Genomic DNA, 22,707 nt, shown 5'->3' on the forward strand with positions numbered 1-22,707 from the left:
TTTATAATTTTGATAAATAAATAAATATTTTTTTACCCGTTATCATTATTTGTTTAAGATTTAAATACATAGATAGGTGACTAGAAATATTTTTATACATAAACAGTTAACATACCTACATAATGAAAACTGTACATTTCGAATAAAGTTTATAAGCAAATCGGTTGGACAGTGTTCATGAGATTAATTATTTGATTTTACTATCTATCTAGATAGTACCTATATTACGTTATAAAGTAGATTTAATGTAAAATTTTTTTGCGTTATTAGGCTACCTAAAATAGGAATACTGAATATCCTTGAGGTATGTATTACCAACTGGTAAAGTATACCCAATATATTTTGGTGCTCGCAACATTACTATAATGTTTCATTTTCAAATGTCATGCCGCAGGTTATAAATTTAATATAGTTATTATAATATTATGAATATTATGATATAAATAATATAATAGCTCCATTAATATTGTGATTTAAAACGGTTTATTGAAGACATTTGATTCCATTGATCAATTGTAGTGTATGTGCACATATGCACAGTTAAATAACTTTTACTTGAACCTTTTTAAGGTTATTTTTGTAGAATGTCATTTCAAATATTTCAAACTATTGTTCAAAGAACTTTCTTTATCACTAAAAATGCTCCGCTTGTACAAGAACAATTGTGCAATTACAGTCGTTGGGCGCACAGGAGACCATCCAAAATAACTTTTCCAAACCAATCCAAATTTTTAACCGAAGAAGAGGTTATCAATTTGGACTTATCGTCAATTGTTCAGAATGACGAAAATACCTCCGATTATCGTGAGTACGAGAAAACAGAAGATGTTAAAAAACCTCGCAAATCTTCAGACATCAAAAAACCTCAGCCGAAGGAGGAATTATTCAACTTTAGACATATAGATAAAATGTCAAAACCGTATATAAATGAAAATCCAAAAGTATCCGTCAAAACCAAGGCGAAAAAAATTATCGCCGCGAACGACGAAAGCGGGAGCGACTCGGATAAAGAAGATAAACAAAAAATGAAACCACATAGAGGACAAAAAACGGGAAAAAGGGTTACGGAAATTTTAAAGGTGTTTGATGAAAACGGTGACTATATTTACACAAAACTTGGAAATAATGATTTGGATATGGGGTGAGTAAAATCAACCAAGTACCAACATTGATTAGTGCAACTTAATAATTTTGGCCATTATGTTACTATAGCCATATCGGGCACTAAAAATCCTACTATAAACCGTAACCTATTCATGACCCAAGAAAAGATTAATAAAATAACACATACTCTACAAGTCTACATGATAATTTAGTTAGTTTTAAGTTTTATATTTTAATTTTACAAACTACAGTAAGTACTTAAGTAGGTACTTAATTTGATAACGATGTTAAATTTTATCAATATGAACCTTCATTTTGAATAAGTTTTGAAAGCTCATCTAAACTTGACGCTATATTAGATGGACTGCACCTTAAGGCCAGTTCAGATTAGTCAAGTAGTTTACCTCTAAATGATTTAGTAACTGAAAAGTGTCCAAACACAGTACATTAGTGAGTGACGTGTCACAATGAAAAGAGCACATCGCAACAAAGCAAAAATAAATACTTAACTATTTTTTTTATTCAACGACACATGAAATTTAAGAATGTAACATTCTTTTTATTGAACATACATAATTTGAAAACACTTCTGAGAAATAATATATAACCAATAGAAAACACGCACCAGGCTCGAACCTGCATCTCTGCTTCAGAGAGTAGGTGTTGTAAGAACCATTAGTTAAAATTCGTCGCAATTAGATAAGATTCCTATAATAGCATAGTCGTCAATGGCCGAGAGAATCCTGCTGAGTGATTCCAAATATTATGTATGTTCAAAAAATAAATAAGTTAAAACTTCATTTGTAATGGCTATATTAGAAGAATTGGAGGAAGAAATTATACGACAACGAATGAACTTGACTAAAGATCCTAAAGATAATGTGTTCAGACTTGTCTTGTGGCTTCTTTGGTATTTAGTGAGAGGTGGTGGCGGTGCCACTCGACCGAAAAAATAGAACAAAATGGATTGACTAAATGATTTAATTAAATTACTCGACTAAATTTGTCTATTCATACATGTTTAGTTAATAAATTACTCGATACTTGACTAATCCAAATCGGCCTTTAGGTATTTTCAGGCTGCAGTCTGCTGCACACGTTTTTGTTGTTATTCAGTGGAACCCCAATTTTGTCCGCCTATTGGTATTAAGCAGCTGATAGGGTGCTGGCTGATTTTTATGGATCAATTTTCAGCCAATGCAATGCAATGAGGTTTTATATTGCTATAGCGCAGGACTTTTCTTAACTTCATTAGGATAGCTTTTTTTTAACACTTTCCAAAAATTTTCTGTAAAAATTGTCATCTTTACCAGGTGCTATGGCATGATAGTGAATTTTTGGGTTAACTCTTCTCATCCATCCTTCTTTTCGGTGTGGTTTCCCGTGGAAAGATTCTAAATATGCAGTATTTATTTACTAATTTTGATAATCACAGATTAGTGTAAAACGTTTTGGAAGACCATAGTCGTTAAAGAATGTTGTTTTTTATTTCAGAAACTTAATCATCAAGGTGAAGTCGTATAACAAGCGTGGATATTGCGGGCAGGTGTTAGTGGAGGGATGGCGCATGATTGCCGACGGACTGTTGGCGGGCTGCCAACTGGATAAGCTCATGTTCAGTCGATTAGAAGATCTGGACAAGCTGAAACCTTTCATGCCAGCGGAGGGACCTCAAATCTTAAAGATGCCCTACAGAGAAATTCAGCAGTGGTCAAATTTGGAAACTTCTCCTGGAATCATGGGTAATACAAAACAAAACAAAAGACGTTGCGAAAACATTCTTTACTACATGTTTAAATAAATCAAAGTTTAGCTGAACAAAATGACTCATGAATTAGCTGTAATTCATCTTGTATTGTGGATTCATTTGTATCAAACTTCTCTAGTTCACTCCATTTGTCACAAACTGCAAGTATGTTAACGCAATTTCAGATTCACTCAAATAGTCACTTCCATAAATCTATGCATGAAGTTGCCGAGTAGTTATAAGTTTAATTGGCACAATTATGATGATACGCGGCGATGATGAGTGAAAGTGTGACACATGATATCTTGAAATGATTGCGTGAAAGATGAATCGTCAGATGGCTTCTCAATATGGAATTGAATCGTAATTAGTTGCGTATTAGACATATTCATGGTTCAGCAATTCATTCCAAAAATGCCGTGTACTGTTTTAATACTCTAATTTCATAAGGCTGTTATAGTCAAAAAAACAAAATGGTTTTATACCTATGCCTCGATAGTATTGCATAGTATGGCTGAATGGTCTTTCCAAAGTTACCTTCCACTGTTCCTTACTAAAGTGTAATGTGTGAGACCCTCAATGTAACAGGGATCTTGAGAGTGGTGCAATTTGTCATGTAGAGGAAAAATAGATTGATTTTAGTTTAGTTGTTTCAATATGTCTAATTTAAATTGGTGATATTATTATAATATAATTGATTACTAGAATATAGAAGTACTGCTTAATAGGAGTTAATATTGTTTATCTACTATTGTCTGCTTCAAGGTATCTTCAAAACACCCGATTTATTAAACAAGTTGCCTGACACGAATGTTTTCCCCATAAATATTATTTGTGATAATATCAGAGAACCGGGGAATCTGGGATCGATACTACGAGCGGCACTCGGAGTGGGCTGTCGAAGAATTATTTTAACGAAAGGTAATTTTTATTATATTTGACACCCACGTTGGCCGCGCGGCTTAAGCGTTGGACTCTCACGCCTTGGATCCCAGGTTCGAATCCTGGGTCTGGCAAGTACACATTTTGTTCTTCAATTTGTGTGTGAGTCAGGGTATCGACCTAATAGGTTGAGCAAGTGGCTGACACATCTATTTCTCGTAAAAAACAAAGTCTGTTAATACAAACCTCTACTCTGTGGAGGGGAATGGGACGATTTGGCACCGCGAACTGGCCTCGAGCGATTGGCCTCCGGTTATTGGCCGCCGGTACAATCGGACGCCGGCCCAATTGGCAAAGGAAAAGACGTACGTAACGATTTGGTAGAGAAAGTAGACGCGACACTTTAATATGCTTCTATCTACTTAGTGGTTGAACTTAATACATTTTGCGCTTAACATATATGATTGATAATAATTATTACTTATGCTTTATGCTGTTTATAAAAAGGAAAGAATTCTTTCCTCGTCAGAACTTGAAGATGTGCATAATTAAGTAATTTATTGTGTATACCTACCTATTCATATTCAAAAAAAAACAAATATTAATAATGAATTGGTTAGTGAAAATAATATCTTTCGGCGATTTCTCGATTTCATGTTATTATAATTGAACTTTATATGTGTACATTATCATATGTACACATATAAAATATGAAGATGTTGATAGGTATTAATAATTAATACATGGGAATGGGACGACTGGCCTTCGGACAATTGGACGCCGCACTGTCGTAGACACGTATACAGAACGTAGACGAGGTATTTTAATCAGTTTCTATCTACTACTTAGTAGTTTGAATTCATTTTACTCTTAACATAATGTATTCTTTATCGCGTATTGAGAATTACTATGCCTAAGGCTTTATATAAAATAAAAAACTCTTTTTTCGTTGGAACTTGAAAATATGCACGAACGTCTGCATATTTACATTCTCACCAACTATTAAATCATAATATAATCATTTAAATATAAATAATAATATTGAATATTTTTTTTAAAGTACCTATAAGTACCTAACGTCTATTTATTTTCGAATTCCGTGGCGTCCAGTTGTCCGGTGCCAAATCGTCCTTGACCCTAATACATATATGAAGGATTACAACATTTGGTAGTTATGAGAGAGTCTACTTAAATATTCTATTGGATTTCTACTATCGTACTCCTGTACAGGGGTCGAAATGGACCGGAGCGCCGTTCCTGTTTGTGAAATCGGTAAAATTATCGCTCCATCTCGTAGAAAAAATAATTTGACCGTCTAAGCTAGACAAGCCATATTCGCGGTGCCAAATCGTCCTAGACCCCTGTGGAGGCCCATATGATCCTATTAGGATCGAACATGGTCGGAATGAATGAAAATTTTTATAGTTTTAATCAAATTTATTTGGCTTAATTTAATAATCTATTCATTGCTATGGGGTTATACCTTATTGGTTATTGTTTTGATCAAATCAAGTCATTAATGCGTCGATGACATTGAGCTACTTTACAAGCTACAAGCCAGCGAATTTACAATCTGCTTGTAAACTCGTCCAGTGTCATCATCGAACTGGCTAACAAGCAGATTGTAAACAATCTACTGAGAAAAGTTGAAAGCCGGGCTACTTTACATGCTACACGCTGACGTGTGGGCCTATCTGCGTCTGCGCAATAAAGTGATAGTGGTGACCTCCCGGTAAAAAAACAAACTCAATATGTCCTGTCAAGATAGTACCAAAAATGACGGTTTCAACTCGCTAGCTTGTTGGCTTCTGAGCGAGTGGAAAGTTTTTTGTATCATCATCACAATCGCACTAGCTGACTCGCCCGCTTTTAAACTCACCGACAAGCAGCTAGTAAAGTAGCTCAATGTCATCGACGCTTAAGACTCAATGTTTATAGGAACTTTTGAATAAGGGATGTCATAATCACAGATTCACTATGAGTGACATATTTGATTCTATGTAAGTACTGATATGTCAAAGGCTTTTGATCGAGTTGGTCATGATATTCTTCTACCTAAATTAAATGCAGTAGGTGGATCTATTGATTTAACTATTACTAAACTCTTTCAATCAGATCTACTAATAAACTCTTTTAGGTGATCCGCAGGGATCAAATCTTGAACCAATTATGTTTGTCATATTTGACAATATTCATATCATTTCACATAAAACACCGAGAAATACATACGTAGGTTATGTAAACTAAGCAAACACTTCAAACCAGAATGCAAGCCGCCATTTTGTTTTTGGGGCTTCCAATAGAAGAAGAAAATAATGAATTTGTTACCAATACAACCATTCATGCAATCGTTCGATTCGAAAATCTAACAGCCTTGAAAATTCCTAATAAGAAATGAGTGTAGGACTCCTATCTAGAGTGCAAACAGATTCAAAGTATTATTTTTATGGGATCATGTCGGTTTGTGTAATTTGGCTGTTCGAATGACGCTGATCTCGTCATCTGTAAACAAAACCAGTTAATTATATGTGACTATCAAACTTGTTATTGTAAACTTAACAAACGTGTTTCTAGGGTGCGTGGACATATGGGATCCAAAGGTTTTAAGAAGTGCGTCAGGTGCTCATTTCCGAGTACCAATACATACTGGACAGACCTGGGATGACATATCCATATTACTCAATGATGAGTCATCAGTTTTCATCGCTGATAACAATTCTGATAATGACCTTGCAAACAAAGTCAAATTAATAAGAAACGAACGTACAGGAGGACCTGTCCCATACACGTTTCAAGACAGGAAGAAGCATTTAAATCTTGATAAGGAAGAAGATTTGGTTGACTTGTCAGTAGAGATGAGATCCAACGGGGATTTATATGCCGTCAATATACCGTTGATTCCATATTTTGACGTGGATTTCTCCGTCCTGGATTCTGTTACTATCATAATTGGTGGAGAGACCGAAGGAATCAGTCAGGAATGTTACCAGTAAGTATCTTATTTCAATTCATAATTTTTATTAATTCAGTTAGTATTTACTTAGTAGAATTCATTATAAATTATATTAAATTGTACAGGTTGGTTTTGTCAATAGTTTTTTTGATTGTAACACACCATTATCAACCTAATCGGAGGAAGACACGGAATCCGCAATCATCCTTATTCAAGAACAATACCCTACTATGTATTTGGAAACTGTAGTAACATAATTCATTTACTTTGAAACGGGTTATTAAATATTGTTTGTGTGATTAGACAAATTTCTATACCCTCAAGCATTACCATTATAAATTATTCAATTTAAAATATATTAAGTACTTAAATAAATTGTCATAATATATTATGTAGTCTTATTAATAGTTTTACAAATGAAATAGCTACCGACTAATAGAATACGGATAGAATTTAATATAATTTACCAATTTTTATATATTTTTTGTGTTTCATAATGTAAATGTTTTTTGAAGGTTTGGAAAAACGAGGAACGGTACTCGACTCCATGTCCCTCTGATGCCAGGAGTTGACAGTCTCAACACAGGAATGGCGATGTCAATAATTGCCTTCGAAGTGAAGAGGCAATATTTAAAAGCTGTACGTAACACTGACGATGTTGTTGACAAAAATGCCAGAGTTGAAGCTAATGTTTAAGAAATTCTTACAAAATAAATCACTTTAAAATGTATTGTTTTTATATTATAATAAAGTTACTATAGCACTTAGTGAATACCACAAAAATATTGTTTTTGTTAAATCTCAGTCTACATATTATTATGATGTCATATAATTTTTCCATTATTTAACCGTACCTACGTTAAATTACATCAAATTTTTGACACACCCCTCCTTAACATTAAAAACAGATTTTTTTAAAAATATTTATCCTTAAATCCCCGATCCCCAATATTGTGTTTTCGATCCATTTATATTTTTTGTTTACTTTGTGAAATCACATTTTCTGTCATCCCCCCTCCCTCCATCGTCACAAATCATCACATTATATCAGATTCCCCCTCCCCCTAGAGTGTGACGTCATATATGGATGACCCCATAGAGGAACGATCAATGTGATAACGTTTTATTAAGTAGTTAAAGTTAAAGTTATTAAGTATGAGCATTATTCGGAACCTGACCAAATGAACAATGAAAGTTTGAAAACAACAGTTCGACGAATTACAAATTGGGGTTCCACTGTAAATAAATTAATAATATTATTAAATAGGCCCTACCTAAAATTAAAAAAAATGATTTTTGCCAACCCCTGAATTCTGCCACAGGTGCTGCGCACCTCCAACACCCTTCTTTGGTGCGGTACTCATAAGGATCCAATTGGTTGTCTAAATGTTGATAATTATTCCTTAGTATAGAAACTATTAATATAATCAGGACTTTGTGGAAGTAACGGATAAAAAGGAGGTAAGAAAATAAAAAACATTCAAGAAATATTTTTTTATCAATTTATTCGATAGAATCTTTTATGCTAGATAGTTTAGGTACTTAGGTACCCAGTGGCGCACCCAGGATTTAATATTGGGGGGGGGGGGCCAAGGAGGAGAATGTAAATTAGTCCCATAGACTCCTTTTCTTCTTCAGAGCCTAATTTCTCGTTTATCAGTCTTTTGTCTATTGCGCTCGGTGTACCTACACCATGGTCCCCACATCCTGAAACGGGCCTTCAGGCTAGGATATTTGGCGGCCCCTCTACCTACCGCTAAGATTAAAGGAAGTGTGAAACACTACATTAACGTTTTTCAAATTGTGTTTTAGTTCAAATTAAGGTACTTATACAGTGAATTATTGGCGATTTTTATTGCATCTACTTTAATAATGGAGCTGTCGAGTATCGACACATAATAATTAACAAAATATATTGCACAATTATATAATTGAAAATGTTCATGGTCATGAAGCATAATAGCGCTTAGTTTTTTTTACTATTAAAGCTAGTTTATGATGTGTGTTTATCTCACTTATCTGGTCAACCCGACACGCCGGGCCCACAGGCTAGAGCCCTGTCAGCCCTCCCCAGCCATGACCTACACCACTCCGGAATTCGGGTGGACACCGAGAATTTTTTGACAGTTCCATTAGGGATTTGGTTTCTAAAAAAACCTGACATTAGTGTTTCGAAATTTTTGTGTTAGAAATTAAAATCTAAGAAATTTTTCTAAAAAGGGTGCTGGAGAATTACAAATCATTTTTTTGCCCTGTTATTAATTTGCCTAAGCCTAAGGTATAGTTTATTGGCTTTCAATTTCAATGTTTAAAATCATTCTGATAATTTTCATGTTTGGGGGGTGCCAGGGCTCCTTGGCTCCCCCCCTGGGTGCGCCACTGTAGGTACCAAATATTATAATATTGTAGTAATGTAACATGTCATGTCAGTTGTAGAACTAAACTATAATATCTACCTAGGTATTACTTTCGACGTGAATTTATTAGATCGCTGCAGCTATCCTACTGGTAGGCACTGCTGACATATTTTCAAAGTGGAATTATAGTAGAGAGCAGTGTTGCCAAGTCAAAATTTAAAATTTCAGTAGAATGTGACAAAAAAATTCAGTAGATTTGACAAAATATCAGTAGATTTCAGATTCTGAATACCTACTCATTGAATGACCAATTCTTTTCTGGATTTTCAAAAAATTACACGTAAAGTAATTAACGTCTCGTTTTTTAGAGTAAAATACCGCGTAAGGTAATTAACGTCTCGTTTTTTTTAGAAAAAATTCAGAAAGTTCAAAAATAATTAGCGAGGGCTTCAAGAAATATTCCATTGCAAACTTATTTTCCAAATTTTCATTGCATTTCATTTCATTTCAGTGCATTAATCATGTCAAGTTTACTATTAACATAATCATGAATTTACTCACAAATATTATGGAAAACACAAATATTAGTAGATTTTAGAAAATGCAATAAGTATATCTAGGTATGATTTAAAAATAAGGAAAGAACTCACCTTGTGCAGATAACAAACGACCTTGATGCTACTTTAGAATATTATGGTCTTGTAATAATAATTATGAAATAAAATAACAATAATAAAACTATTCATCACCATCTATTTATTGTTTTATTTATTGTTTGTTTTCGTTATTATTGTTTTCTACACAAAATAATGTTAGTTTATAATACGATTTATCACTACACTTAAGTAGGCACCTAGTTATTTTTATATCACTGGTTTCACGATTACTACTAAGGACAATTTAAAATGTTTTCTGAATAACAAATGAATCAGGAAAAATATTTTAAGAAGTTCAAAAATAATAGGTATCAATATTAACGAACTTGTATTAATAATTTTAATATTGCTATAACTGCTGCTATCGGAGAATGCTAGAATAAAACTGATGAAAATTAAGGGCACAGTAGAAACCATTTTCGACTGTCTAAACTCTAAACAATCTGATGAAAACAAAACTATAAAAAGTAGGTACTAGGTAGGTACCCAGTTGTTCCTTGTTCGAGTTTCGAGATCCCATTGTTTGGTGTAATTAAAATAATTCCTGGTTATAGAAAGGAAATCTCTCCATTCGCGATGTTTTATTCAGTTTTATTTTCATTCTAAATATCATGAGAAAGTTTTAGTTATAGATATGCCACCATAAATTGTCCGGTTTTCGAATTTAGTACTAAGCTCACCACAGTATAAAAAATATTGAATGATATATCAAAATCAGCATGTGGCGCTCTCACTAATCGGAAGACTTATAAATTGTTATATCATATAATTATGTACATTCAGCTTTACTTGCTGAAAGGTTCTTGAGAAACCTGACCTAAAATTTAAAATTGCTATTCAGTAATTAATACCTAACCAAATTAAATGTTCAAACTTACTTTATGTACCTGAGTCGGATCCAAAAAGTATCATTCATTCGAACTTACGTGCATAAGAAAAATATTTGAAACCAGAAGAAAAAAGTTTTTTTGCGTTCTAAAAAAAATATTTGTGGACAAAAACCCTTTGTACTAACAATGATTGAAATGTTTGAATAATGTCTCTTGTTCTTCGGTTTCCTTCTTATCAGCTTATCACTTAACAATGATGCAATTGTTCATCCCCATTAAATTTTATTTTTTCTGGTCACACATAGCATAGCATTAAAATATAATGATTATGAGTCATGTTACGTTATGGTGTGACGTTTTACGTAATGTAATTAATAAATAATAATAGGTAGGTATTAATTTATTATTTTCTAAGCAATGATGATGTCAGTGGGTTAAAATGCCGGTATTGGGTAGCGTAACAATGCATCCTTTGTTAATTTAGAAGCGTGTATCCAAATCAACAAAGGCGTGCGTAAATCTTTTCAACTTTATTAATAAATTCACCATCGTTGACTTAAAAATATGGGAAATAGCCAAATATCAGTAGATTTCATGAATTTCGAAAAAAAATCAAAAATTCAGTATATTGGCAAAAAATATCTGTAGATCTACTGAAATTTCAATAGACATGGCAACGCTGGTTATTTTCTGGCAACTTTATTTCAAAATTATTACAGTATTTTAGAACTTTTATATCGTACATAGTACGCCGGCTAAAATTATAGTACAAAGTATAATAATTATACTATGGTTGGCATCACTGCTGGTAGGTAATATTCATTTTCCGGACAAAACTATCAATTTAAAAAAAAATCGATTGATGCCTTGTGGATACATAAAATAATATTATACAAAATATTGAAATTAACTGTCTAAGTTGAAGAGAAGCCTTTGGTTTTATTTATCTTTTACGTTAATTTTAATCACGATTATGCTGTAGACTTACTTTATTCCAATGTTGCTACTAAAAAATCCATGCGTCCTTCCTGACATTCTGACAGATTTATCTTAATTGCCACCCCAAAATTGACAAGGCAAGATTCTATTGGGGGCGGTATACGCAACTATTGGCGAGAATACAAATGGATAAATGGTCTTGATTCCCTTTCCATTATCATAATTTTCTTTACCACAACGATCGGAAAAAGAGGTTTGCACACTTTACAATTATTATATTATTTTGACGCTTACTTCCCTTTATTCGATCACTTCATTGACAGCTTATCTGTTGACTCTTCCTAGAATTTCCGGTGATGTTTGACAATTTGACGTTCACGTAAAACCGACATTTACCGCTTTTATAAGTGCATCTTGCGAAACCCTCGCTTCAAAAACATTAGTAAAAATAAGCTTTTGTGTTTAAATTATCCATTCATGACAACCGCGACACGTAAGTTGGTTTATTTCTTGCCGAATTCGTTCCAATTGTCAACCGATTACTCACGAATTTATTCGATAAATTGGTATCCAGAACAGACAGAGAGAAATCTGATTTTAATATTTATTTTATAAAAGCATGATGTACAAATTCGTGAAGTAATTGTTATCTTTTTGTTATTTGTCGTAAGCGTAGATCGAAAAATCTTTCATGCCTATCTCTTTTCCATATCAATTCAGTGACATACTGTCTCTGATTATTACTGAACATACAGATATTTTCAGTTATTGTTTAAAACAATATAATAACAATCCAAGCTATAAATTAAGTATGAAGTCGCTTCAATGTGTTGTAAATTTACAAGTAATTAATTATTGTACTAAACAGTATGTATTTTTGTCAATACTAATACGGTCTGGGAACTGTTTAAAGTTCATCTTTACCTGACAGACATCCAGTTAATTGGTAGTGAGCACTAATATTTATACGAAATGTCAAAATAGACTTAAAACTTTTGTAGTTAATTAATGATCAGATTTATAATTTTTGCATTCTAGAGATATCTGTGGATATCTGAGGCTGTGATCTCACCACTTGAATTAACCAATAATTTTTATATTGTTCATTAAATATTTGCACAAAATATAGTTTGACTGAGTTTCAACTGTTTATAATGCGGCATTTACAACAGGCATGTCCAACTTCAAGCAAGGTGTGATCTACTTATCCAACTTAAGCAAGGTGTGATCGACTTATCCAACTTCAAGCAAGGTGTGATCTACTTATCCACTTTCAAAACTGGCTGATCTACCAAACTCACATTATTATCCAATTATATTTGGCCGGCGAAATGGAGGCATTCCAAATTAAATAGCACTTATTATTCACCATCACAAAGAAATATTCAATTTGTTTAACAAATGGATACAGATGAACAGACGAGATAACCTGATTTTATTAATACAGTATAGATTTTTGATAACGTGTTTTTATTATTTGTATTTCTTAATTTTAATTCTAGTCCATCATGATTGGCGGGCTCTTTGTCTACAACCACAAGGGTGAGGTCCTCATATCTCGGGTCTACCGAGATGACATCGGGCGCAATGCAGTGGATGCGTTCCGGGTCAACGTTATACACGCGCGGCAGCAGGTCAGGTCGCCTGTCACCAATATAGCGAGGACATCATTCTTCCACATTAAGGTAAGTTCAACTAGTGTGCAGATGTCTGATGACAGGAACTAATGATCCCCCGATCAATTATGTTAGTCATACCATCTCTCTTCGTATGCTTTTACCAATCAATTAGGGGTTGTCTAATCATTAGACCTTTGCGTGTTTGTACTGACAGCATGGTTGCTTAAACTGCAGTTAACTTCATGTGTAACGGAGAGTCCTGCTTCAATATATATATATATAAATGCTCCTTCATTATTTTCACCATCAAATAATGATTATTATTGTCATGGCTAATTCAATAAGTTGCGTAATCTGTATAGTTTTAACTTTAAATGATATAAGTAATACATAATATAATGATACGTGAGTGAAAATGAGAAACAGGCCATCCTGAAATGATTGGCTTAAAGATGTGTCGTCAAATGGCTTCTGAATATAGAATTAAATTGTAATTATTGATATAAGTACTGAAACATTTCTATAAACATACTGCCTTGTTTCAATTTCAAATCTACCACATTAAAAAAGTGTTTTAAGGCTTCGTCTTGTTTTCAAACTCCTCGAAATGCTTTCTCTTTATCTATTTTCCTCTGATGATAATGGATGTTTTCAAGTGTAAATATTCAAAATTATTTTTGTATTTTTCAGAGGGCGAATATTTGGCTCGCGGCCGTGACGAAGCAGAATGTAAATGCTGCCATGGTCTTTGAATTTCTGCTGAAGATTATCGAAGTGATGCAGTCCTACTTTGGAAAGATTTCCGAAGAAAACATCAAGAACAACTTTGTCCTTATTTATGAACTCCTGGATGGTAAGATACCAGTTAGTTTTATCACAAAGTCATAGTTATGGTTTTAACTACCTAAGTGCGCTTCATGAAAATTGCATATACATTCACAATCCGTGTTTGTCTTTTAGCTGATAAATACATGAAAAATCCTCACTTATGGTGGTGTTGGTCATTTTTGTCCTCTAATATTAAATTTGGTATCAAAAGACTATAAACTTGATAAGTCAAATATCAGTTTATATGGATATCGGACTGCTTTTTTGAATTCTTAAAACCTCTCATTGCGATGCTTGGTTTGTAGTTAATCTCTTTTTCTAACCTCCTGTGTTTTTAATGCAACAAGGGCCTGAGAATGCTAAAAAGTAATATCCATGATACAAATGGTTGTCTACTAATTTCAGCTTATTGTAAATTGATAGTTTTATAATATTCTATTGTAATTCTGGTTAGCGCTATTCAATAAAATAATGAACTAATTTTATAATGTTAGTTGGTATAATATATACATACCTACATGAAAGTAAAATGTAATCGCTTTGTGATTATTAAATTAATAATAAAATTGTTGAATTGAGATAAACAATAATATATTTCCAGTTCAGAAGTAATGTTGCTATCAAATATCATTAAGTGTGATAAGTTTGCATGATTAATTTTATTGTAATTTATTATAAATTTAATATTGTACTTTATATTTCAAGCACAAATTTACTTGAAATTATTGTTTTATATTTTTAATTTGCTGACCTGAATCTAATGTTTTTTTTTCGATCCTAATAAGATCATTGGGCCTCCACAGGGTGGAGGTTTGTATTAACAGATTTTGTTTTTACTAGAAATGGATGTCATCCACTTCCTCAACCTATTGGGTCCATACTCTGACTCATACACAAATTGAAAAACAATATATTGTGTACTTGTCAGACCCAGGATTTGAACCTGGGACCAACAACGCTATAGGCCAACGCTTAAGCCGCGCAGTTATCGTGGGTGTTACTAATGTAGATATACTATATCATTGCAGTCTGAGGAAATGATGTACATATTGTATGAAAAAATCGTTTTGAGTATAATATATTTTATAATATATGGATGCCATAGGTATATCTGTTAGTAGATGCAGTAAATGACATACCCCATGAACAGTATTGGGGCCGTGAAAAACTGTAGGAGTGTACAAAGCCTATTAAAAACACCATTATTGCAATATAGAAAATAAATAATCACTATTCGTATAGCCACAAAGGCAACAAAGGAATCTGTAAATTCCGTTTGAACCCACTCGTAAATAAGTCCAGCTATATAGAGGCCTAATTGGATTGGATCACGTTATGTGCTGTCATAGTAAGCTGCTGCTATGGGAAAAAAGTGTGTAATGGCTTTTTCTTGGTATTTAAAATATTATCAGACTGGTGCTCCCATCCCGTAGCACATTTGAACCTTTAAACGAACATTGTCAATTAGTGAAATCTGTTAAAATCGCCAGAACAACAATGAGGTCACCTTACACGTACTGCGCTACATCGGCAACCGCATGACTCAATGACTGTTTTTTATTATGTGTTCTTTGTTTTTAGTCGTTTTCTCTATGGATTTTCTACTAATGTTAGGTATCTATGGGCTGCAGGTTGGGTTCTGTTCAAAATATTATCTATGGATGCAATATCGCAAGTAATTTTAATCTATGCACATATAGAAACTGTTAAAATTAATTGATATTATCATTAATATTGAATAATAATTCAAAATACCAATAAATTTGGCACTTTCCATAATTGAATTTATAGAGATAGCCATCATTCTGCAAAATGACAAAATCATAGACTAAATTTGTCACCGTGTCAGCATGTGATCACGTGACGTGATCATAATGCAATCACAGCATAACAGGGCTGATGTGCTGTAGTTGAACCATTCTAAGGTTTTTCAGCCAAGACATTCTACGCGAGGGTTACACTACAGGAAATATTCCATTTAAGTCAGGATATTCTCCCGATCACTATTTTTAATTGCTGTTAGAAATGATGTTTAAGTAATTAATGCTACAATAATTTGATTTATCAGTTATTCAGTTTACTATCATTGATTATTAATTTTATTATGTTGCATGAAAAATCTTTTAAAATTGCAGAGATCCTGGACTTTGGTTATCCTCAAAATTCCGACACGGGGGTGTTGAAGACATTCATCACGCAGCAGGGCATCAAGTCGGCTTCAAAGGAGGAGCAGGCTCAGATCACGTCACAGGTCACCGGCCAGATCGGCTGGAGACGAGAGGGCATCAAATACAGAAGGAACGAATTGTTCTTGGATGTTTTGGAATATGTCAACTTGCTAATGTCTCCCCAAGGTATGTTATACCTTATTTTGTCCGTTTAATTTATTCGACATCCACAAACAAAATGTTATTTCATGTGTTGATGTACTGCAGTATAGTCTGTCACTGCCAAAACGGTCACCATTTCAGGGATTTGACTGAAACCAGCTTTTAACTATCTTATAGCATCATAATTGGAAAATATTTTAGCATAATTTGTTCCCTGATAGTAGAATTCGTGATTTAATTTGCAGACACTATCTTTGTCGCACATGCCTCGAATGCTATCGGCGATCAAACTGTCGGCCGATACCGATCTCACATAATTATATCTGCTATGCATGCACCTTGAATTGGTTATGCTATATTGTACCTCAACTTTGGAAAATAAACATCATTCTCTCCGTTTTCATCAAGATGTGTCAAGATCAAGACTTGGAACATAGTGCTGAAGCATCTTGATCAAGATGCAGATGTTTATTTGTTCGTCCAACTTAAGCTTGAGATATCTCAAGAATGGTGATGAACTGACCCCTGGTGGTGATCAACAAACACAGCAGCGATTCCCTCGGCGGGATCACCGCAGCCGCTCATAACGGATCCGTAATACTTTGACTTGCCGGTCTAAGATCCTTGGAAGAAATGCACGACTACTGAAGTCTTGCTGTGTTGTCAATAAAATTGATTAGCACAGCATTTTTGTTGCAGCTGCTAACATTACTAGCACATGCTCAACTTGAATGGCACGTCTTTGTCATGTTGCAATACTTCAGATTTATAATCTTTATCCATTTTTTTAGGACAAGTTTTATCCGCCCACGTTGCTGGCAAGGTGGTGATGAAGTCTTACTTATCAGGGATGCCCGAGTGCAAGTTCGGCATCAATGACAAAATTGTCATGGAGGCGAAAGGAAAAGGAAATGGTATGTAAATACATGAAATGTATTATATTAGAAGTCATTGAGATTCAGAAAGAGTATTAGAAGATCTTAAACTCATCTGTATTGGAAGTTTTGATTCAGGAATGGTGTTGATGTTGAAAGCCATGATTCATTGGTTCATCTCGTTTGCCTTGGATCCTTAGTTCGACACGCCAAGAGTCTAAAGCAGTAGTGCTCAATATTATTCTCATTTACATTTGCGAGTAAGCATTTTCCTTAATGAAACTAAGAATAAGTTTCAACACATAAACCACTTGAAATTTAGTGATACACTGAGGGTAGCAACAGCCTTGAACCCGACCTCGAAGACACTTGTTGCCAGTTTCAGTGTAACCAATTGCACTAAATTATATAACACAGAACGGAGGGTCGCTGGAGTATTTGATGTATCTCTATTTATTGAAAAATAATATGTCTGGATCTTGGAAAAAATATCATTATTCGCGACACCTGTACCCTGTACGAATGATAAAGGTTATGCCTCACTAGTCTCGAGCAGTTTTTCCACTCCATCACTGGAGTCATGGTCTCCCACCGTGCCATCGTCGACGTTAGAGTAGATGTTTTGATAAATATTTTACTTGTTTCTAGATACATTCTCAGGTGGTATATCAGGCAATGCTGATAATGACGCAGCCCGCACCGGAAAGCCAGTGGTGGTGATTGACGATTGCCAGTTCCACCAGTGCGTGAAGCTCAGCAAGTTCGAGACGGAACATTCCATTTCATTTATCCCGCCTGATGGAGAATTTGAACTTATGAGGTGAAAATTATTGATAATTTACAATAATATAACAACAACATAATTCTTTCTTTCCTTTACTTATCGGATATAACCAGGAAATATGATTCCTTCATATCATTCTTTCCAGCATGAAGGAACATCGCTATGTTGTAGTTTTTGTCTTACAATAATATAAATTACGGTGTTATTTTCAGATACCGCACAACGAAAGACATCTCTTTGCCATTCCGCGTGATCCCTCTGGTGAGAGAAGTGGGCCGCACAAAGATGGAAGTAAAAGTCGTTTTGAAAAGCAACTTCAAACCGTCGTTGCTTGGCCAGAAGATTGAGGTTAAGATTCCCACTCCGCTGAACACGTCGGGAGTTCAGCTCATCTGTCTCAAGGGCAAGGCCAAGTATAAGGCGTCGGAGAATGCCATCGTCTGGAAGTAAGTGTAAAATTGACTTATATTTTTAAAAAACACTGAACATTTTGTAACTATGATGTGATAATATCTTTCAAAAGAACTACACTTATATAAAAAATTAAAGTTTTTGATGACTGTTTTGACTATTTCCATGAAGTCTAAGCGCAAAATAAAGTTTTTTTAAACATTCCTCTTTCTGTTTGTCCGGGTTTAACTCAAAAACCACTGGACCAACATTGATAAAATTTGTACAGCTTATGGACTACATTGTTCTTACAAAATTTGTAGGGTTTCACCTTGATATCTCTAAAGGTTCCGAAGTTAAGATAAAACTTCCCTCGAAAATAATACACTTGTAACAATTCATCATGGGTAGGTACATAGGTCAGATAGGAGTGGTGACGTGAGGTGTGGGCAGAGGGGCACGCCAAAATCCAACCATTGTATATTTCATTGTTTTGAAAAGAATCAAATCATTTCATTCTATAAATCTGTCTATTTTTTATTTTCATATTTCATCACTAGTACCTATACAATAATATGTAATTTGAAACATTGGATACTGTTGAACAAGATCTTCTTGTCCACGTGTTAAAACTGTGAAGTAATAAGACCCTCCTGTTTTTAACTGCACTTCGACTGCGATGACTTCCGGTTTTTGACGAGTTGTCCAACATGTTAAAACTGTGAACTAATAAGCCCCTCCTATTTAGTTAATCGTACTTTGACTACAGCAACTTCCGGTTATTGCCTAGATCTTCTTGTCGGACAGTAATTCTGTGTGTGAAAGGAAAAGGGAGATGTGTGTAAAATCATTACTTTTCCGGTGAGTCAAAAGAAAGTTGACTTCTGGACAACTTCTGTGTGAAATTTACTAAAGCATTGATTTGACTAATGCACCTTTTCTCTTTTTCATATATGTATAATAAGTATTATGCAATGTGGTTAATTTCTTATATATATTGAACTTACATTATATACATACTTACATTTTTCGTGCTATTTTGCCTCTTGAGGTATTTTTTTTACCATGTTGAATTGTAAGATTTGGAATTTCACAAAATCTCATTTAGTTCTGTGTAAGTGTAAAGATGTTTCACAATCTATCTAAGTAAAAGCGTAGAGTGTTTTGTTTTTGTTTAATATTGTTAGAATTGTAATAACTAATCCTTACTGTTTAGGATAAAACGCATGGCCGGTATGAAGGAAACGCAGCTGTCAGCCGAAATCGAATTGCTGGAAACGGATACGAAAAAGAAATGGACCCGCCCACCTATCTCTATGAACTTCGAAGTGCCATTCGCACCATCAGGATTTAAGGTATATCAATTCTTGTTCACTAGTTGCGTATAAGTTCCAGACTAAGATTGTACATCTATGTTACTAGGTACTTAATCATCTGAAGCTTAATTCTTCAGGGTATGATGATTGAGTAATGGAGTCGCTTGTGTGACGATCGAAGGTTTAGTGAGGATTAAGCAGTGTCAGCAGAATCCATGACATACGACTCATTCTCAAATTAATATTATTTATTTAAATATTGTCAATATATTTTCACACAGTCGAATTACTATTTAATAAACACTTTTTCACCTCAGCAACATTAATTGATAATGCTTATTATATTAAAAATGAATTTCTCATCGAGGCCTGAGATACTCAGTGTAAGCATTTTCCATCGTTATGGGTTCAATAAAAAAGGCTATCATGATGGAACAAATCTCCCTCTGAAACATTGCGTCGAAGGCTAAACTATCTCACTCCTCATTGTATCTCAATCGTGTAACTGTCACTCTGCCTCAGGCTATCTTGTATGATGTAATATTGTCCGTATGTATCCATGTAAACAAGGGGTTCACAAACTTTTTCGTCAAGGGCCGTCAAGCCCCTTCTTTTGTAAATATTTTCTGTTTTTAAAAAACATAAGGCAAAAAAATAAAAAATATTCATTGTGTAAACTATATTTTTAACTAAATATACATTCTTCTTAATATACTAAAAAATAATATTAAAATTTTTTCACTATGTGATTTATGTAACTGTTTGTTTGAAACTCAATCCTGCAATGTAGGCTCAAATTTTGTGGTATGAATACGCAAAACAGATGCGATATGGTTGTTTGTTAATTTTGATCTTAAGTTTGATTTATTAATGCTCATTGTAGAAAATGTTTATTCACTAATATAGGTACTTCCAAATAAAGAAGCCATTTGATGAGCATGTTTAGCTATACAGTAGAACCTCGTTAATAAGAACACGGATAATTTGAAATTCGAAGTAATTCGAAATTTTCACAAAAAAAAAGTCCGTTAAACATTATTTTCATATAAAACCATACCTTTAATTCGAATTTCGTAATTCGAAATTATTTCAGAGTCCTGGCATATAAAAATATTCAATAAATCGTAAGAAAGTACACTATTTCCTGAGCCAGTCATTGAAAATTATAACTTTTCGTAAAACATCATAAATTACTTATTTAAAGAAGGTAATAAAAATAATCCTGACATTTTATGACCCATTAACACACACGGAACCGGAAATTTGGTCGGCATATTATCACTTCCCTCCATTTTGAATGTGAATACCACGCTGTCACTTTTATTTTTAGTATGGTTTTTTGTCTGGATTTTAGGACTTGAAGGTGGACAATTAACACACCGGAATTATGATGGAAACGACGAGTTTATTTGATGATATTATATACTAGATTACTACATTTTATATAATTTATTTTACGGATGGCGAAATGTGCGTAGCGCGAGCGAACAGTGTTTTCTGTCTGGTCGCCGGCCACGTTCTGCCGCGCATAAACAAAACAAACACGGCCGTTTGCGAAAACACAATGCGGACTTCCCAATATGAAATTTCGCCGACAAACATTTACAACGTTGCCGGTTTATTAATATTTATTTTCGTAATCAATCCACTCACTATTTGTTGGTTTGATATCGATTTGGGCCTCTCCAGATTCACAGAGACATCCCCAAATGGGGACCATACGAAGGTGTAACAATATCTATGATCGTAAACGATATTGATGAAAATCAATTTTTTTCTTTTTTTAAATTTAAATATTTTTCCTCCATACACTTCATAATTCGTAATTCGAATTTTTTTTCGATTTTCGGTCCCATGGAATTTGTATTAACGAGGTTTTACTGTATTTGTATATACCGCAAGTGAAAGTCCTTTGTAGGATTCAATTAAATTCTTATCACGATAAGATGCTTTTGCTTACACATTCTCTTTCAAATCTATTAATTTAAACCATATTTACGTTACATGAAAAGGGATCTTGAAAAATATTAAAATTCATTTGATGTTTCTTAAAATCCAAGAAGCGCTTAGAAAATTCATCTAACTCACATTGAATGATCTAACAGATTTTTGACAGCTAATAACACAACAACTATGCGCTGAACCCCCCTCACTTTGCACATCCGCATACACAAATATCAAAGTATCTGACCATTCATTCTTGCCAGAGGGCATTTAATTTCAAATGCAATTTTTAATATTCGATATGAAGAATAAAAAATAATTCAGATTTAACATAGATCTCGCGGGACATACTTTGTGAACCCCTGATGTAAACTGTACCTGGCAATCTGTCAAATAAACGCGCCATCTCCGCCAGCAACTGCAACTCTTCATACTCCACACATCACACTCCATCTCCACACATACTTTTGTATACTTCATGGCTTTAGCACTTTTAATGTGGCGTTTTTTCAGTCTTGGATGTATATAGTATGAAAGGCTGCCATGTGCAACCAAGTCGGCATGGATGCTAACCGTCTCATACTGATCACAATAGATATATTCTGATGGTTTTCTAATGTACCCATTGTTCTCATTGCCCAGGTGCGGTATCTGAAAGTGTTCGAGCCCAAACTGAACTATTCCGACCACGACGTCATCAAATGGGTGCGCTACATCGGAAAGAGTGGCCTCTACGAGACCAGATGCTAAAAGGACAATAAACACTTGATGAATTACGGCTATGAGTCTACCCTTTTCACTCTTACGAAACATTTCTCGAAACGGTTTCCTTCGTCTTCACTGAATCAATACTTGCCTACTTGTAGAGTGAATGAAGTACCATTTGTAGATATTTCATGGTAATTTCTTAAATTATAAATCATTTATTTTTAATTTAACTTAAAAACACTCGAGACATTTTTTTAAGTATTTTTTTTTATTAAATAAATAAATATATAATAGTAATTTTTAGCATGTGAAATAAAGCAGCCTGGTTTAATAGCAAATTGTTACGAATATTCATTAATTGAAGAAACAGTCACATAGCAAACGCACTCATAAAATTTAATATATTATTAAACTGATAAAAATAGATGTTATGTTATTATTTTAA

The 22,707-nt window shown here is 33.9% G+C and overlaps 2 protein-coding genes across 2 annotated transcripts; both read left to right on the forward strand.

The window, feature by feature from the left end:
- The first annotated feature begins 408 nt into the window (after positions 1 to 408).
- LOC147073649 (rRNA methyltransferase 3, mitochondrial) lies at positions 409 to 7,465 on the forward strand. Its single transcript, XM_085944504.1, has 5 exons — positions 409 to 1,141; positions 2,599 to 2,846; positions 3,617 to 3,772; positions 6,308 to 6,722; positions 7,202 to 7,465. The coding sequence occupies exons 1-5, from the start codon at positions 585 to 587 to the stop codon at positions 7,380 to 7,382; spliced, it is 1,557 nt and encodes a 518-aa protein (XP_085800630.1). The 5' UTR covers positions 409 to 584; the 3' UTR covers positions 7,383 to 7,465.
- Positions 7,466 to 11,591: 4,126 nt separating this feature from the next.
- Positions 11,592 to 22,455, forward strand: AP-2mu (adaptor protein complex 2, mu subunit). Its single transcript, XM_085944311.1, has 9 exons — positions 11,592 to 11,721; positions 12,971 to 13,153; positions 13,778 to 13,940; positions 16,051 to 16,269; positions 17,037 to 17,159; positions 17,769 to 17,940; positions 18,117 to 18,350; positions 19,511 to 19,649; positions 22,197 to 22,455. The coding sequence occupies exons 2-9, from the start codon at positions 12,977 to 12,979 to the stop codon at positions 22,302 to 22,304; spliced, it is 1,335 nt and encodes a 444-aa protein (XP_085800437.1). The 5' UTR covers positions 11,592 to 11,721; positions 12,971 to 12,976; the 3' UTR covers positions 22,305 to 22,455.
- The last annotated feature ends 252 nt before the right edge of the window (positions 22,456 to 22,707 follow it).

Source organism: Rhyacophila brunnea, unplaced genomic scaffold (assembly GCF_057557595.1).
Source record: "Rhyacophila brunnea isolate RB1 unplaced genomic scaffold, BYU_Rbru_1.0 scaffold_17, whole genome shotgun sequence".
In the NCBI taxonomy this organism is placed as follows: Eukaryota; Metazoa; Arthropoda; class Insecta; order Trichoptera; family Rhyacophilidae; genus Rhyacophila; species Rhyacophila brunnea.

Coding starts and splice junctions, on each gene's coding strand:
- AP-2mu (XM_085944311.1), top strand. CDS start 12,977: ATGATTGGCGGGCTCTTTGTCTACAACCACAAGGGTGAGGTCCTCATA. Junction 13,154..13,777: donor CATCATTCTTCCACATTAAG/GTAAGTTCAACT, acceptor TGTATTTTTCAG/AGGGCGAATATTTGGCTCGC. Junction 19,650..22,196: donor TCGCACCATCAGGATTTAAG/GTATATCAATTC, acceptor CTCATTGCCCAG/GTGCGGTATCTGAAAGTGTT.
- LOC147073649 (XM_085944504.1), top strand. CDS start 585: ATGTCATTTCAAATATTTCAAACTATTGTTCAAAGAACTTTCTTTATC. Junction 1,142..2,598: donor AATAATGATTTGGATATGGG/GTGAGTAAAATC, acceptor TTTTTATTTCAG/AAACTTAATCATCAAGGTGA. Junction 3,773..6,307: donor AAGAATTATTTTAACGAAAG/GTAATTTTTATT, acceptor ACGTGTTTCTAG/GGTGCGTGGACATATGGGAT.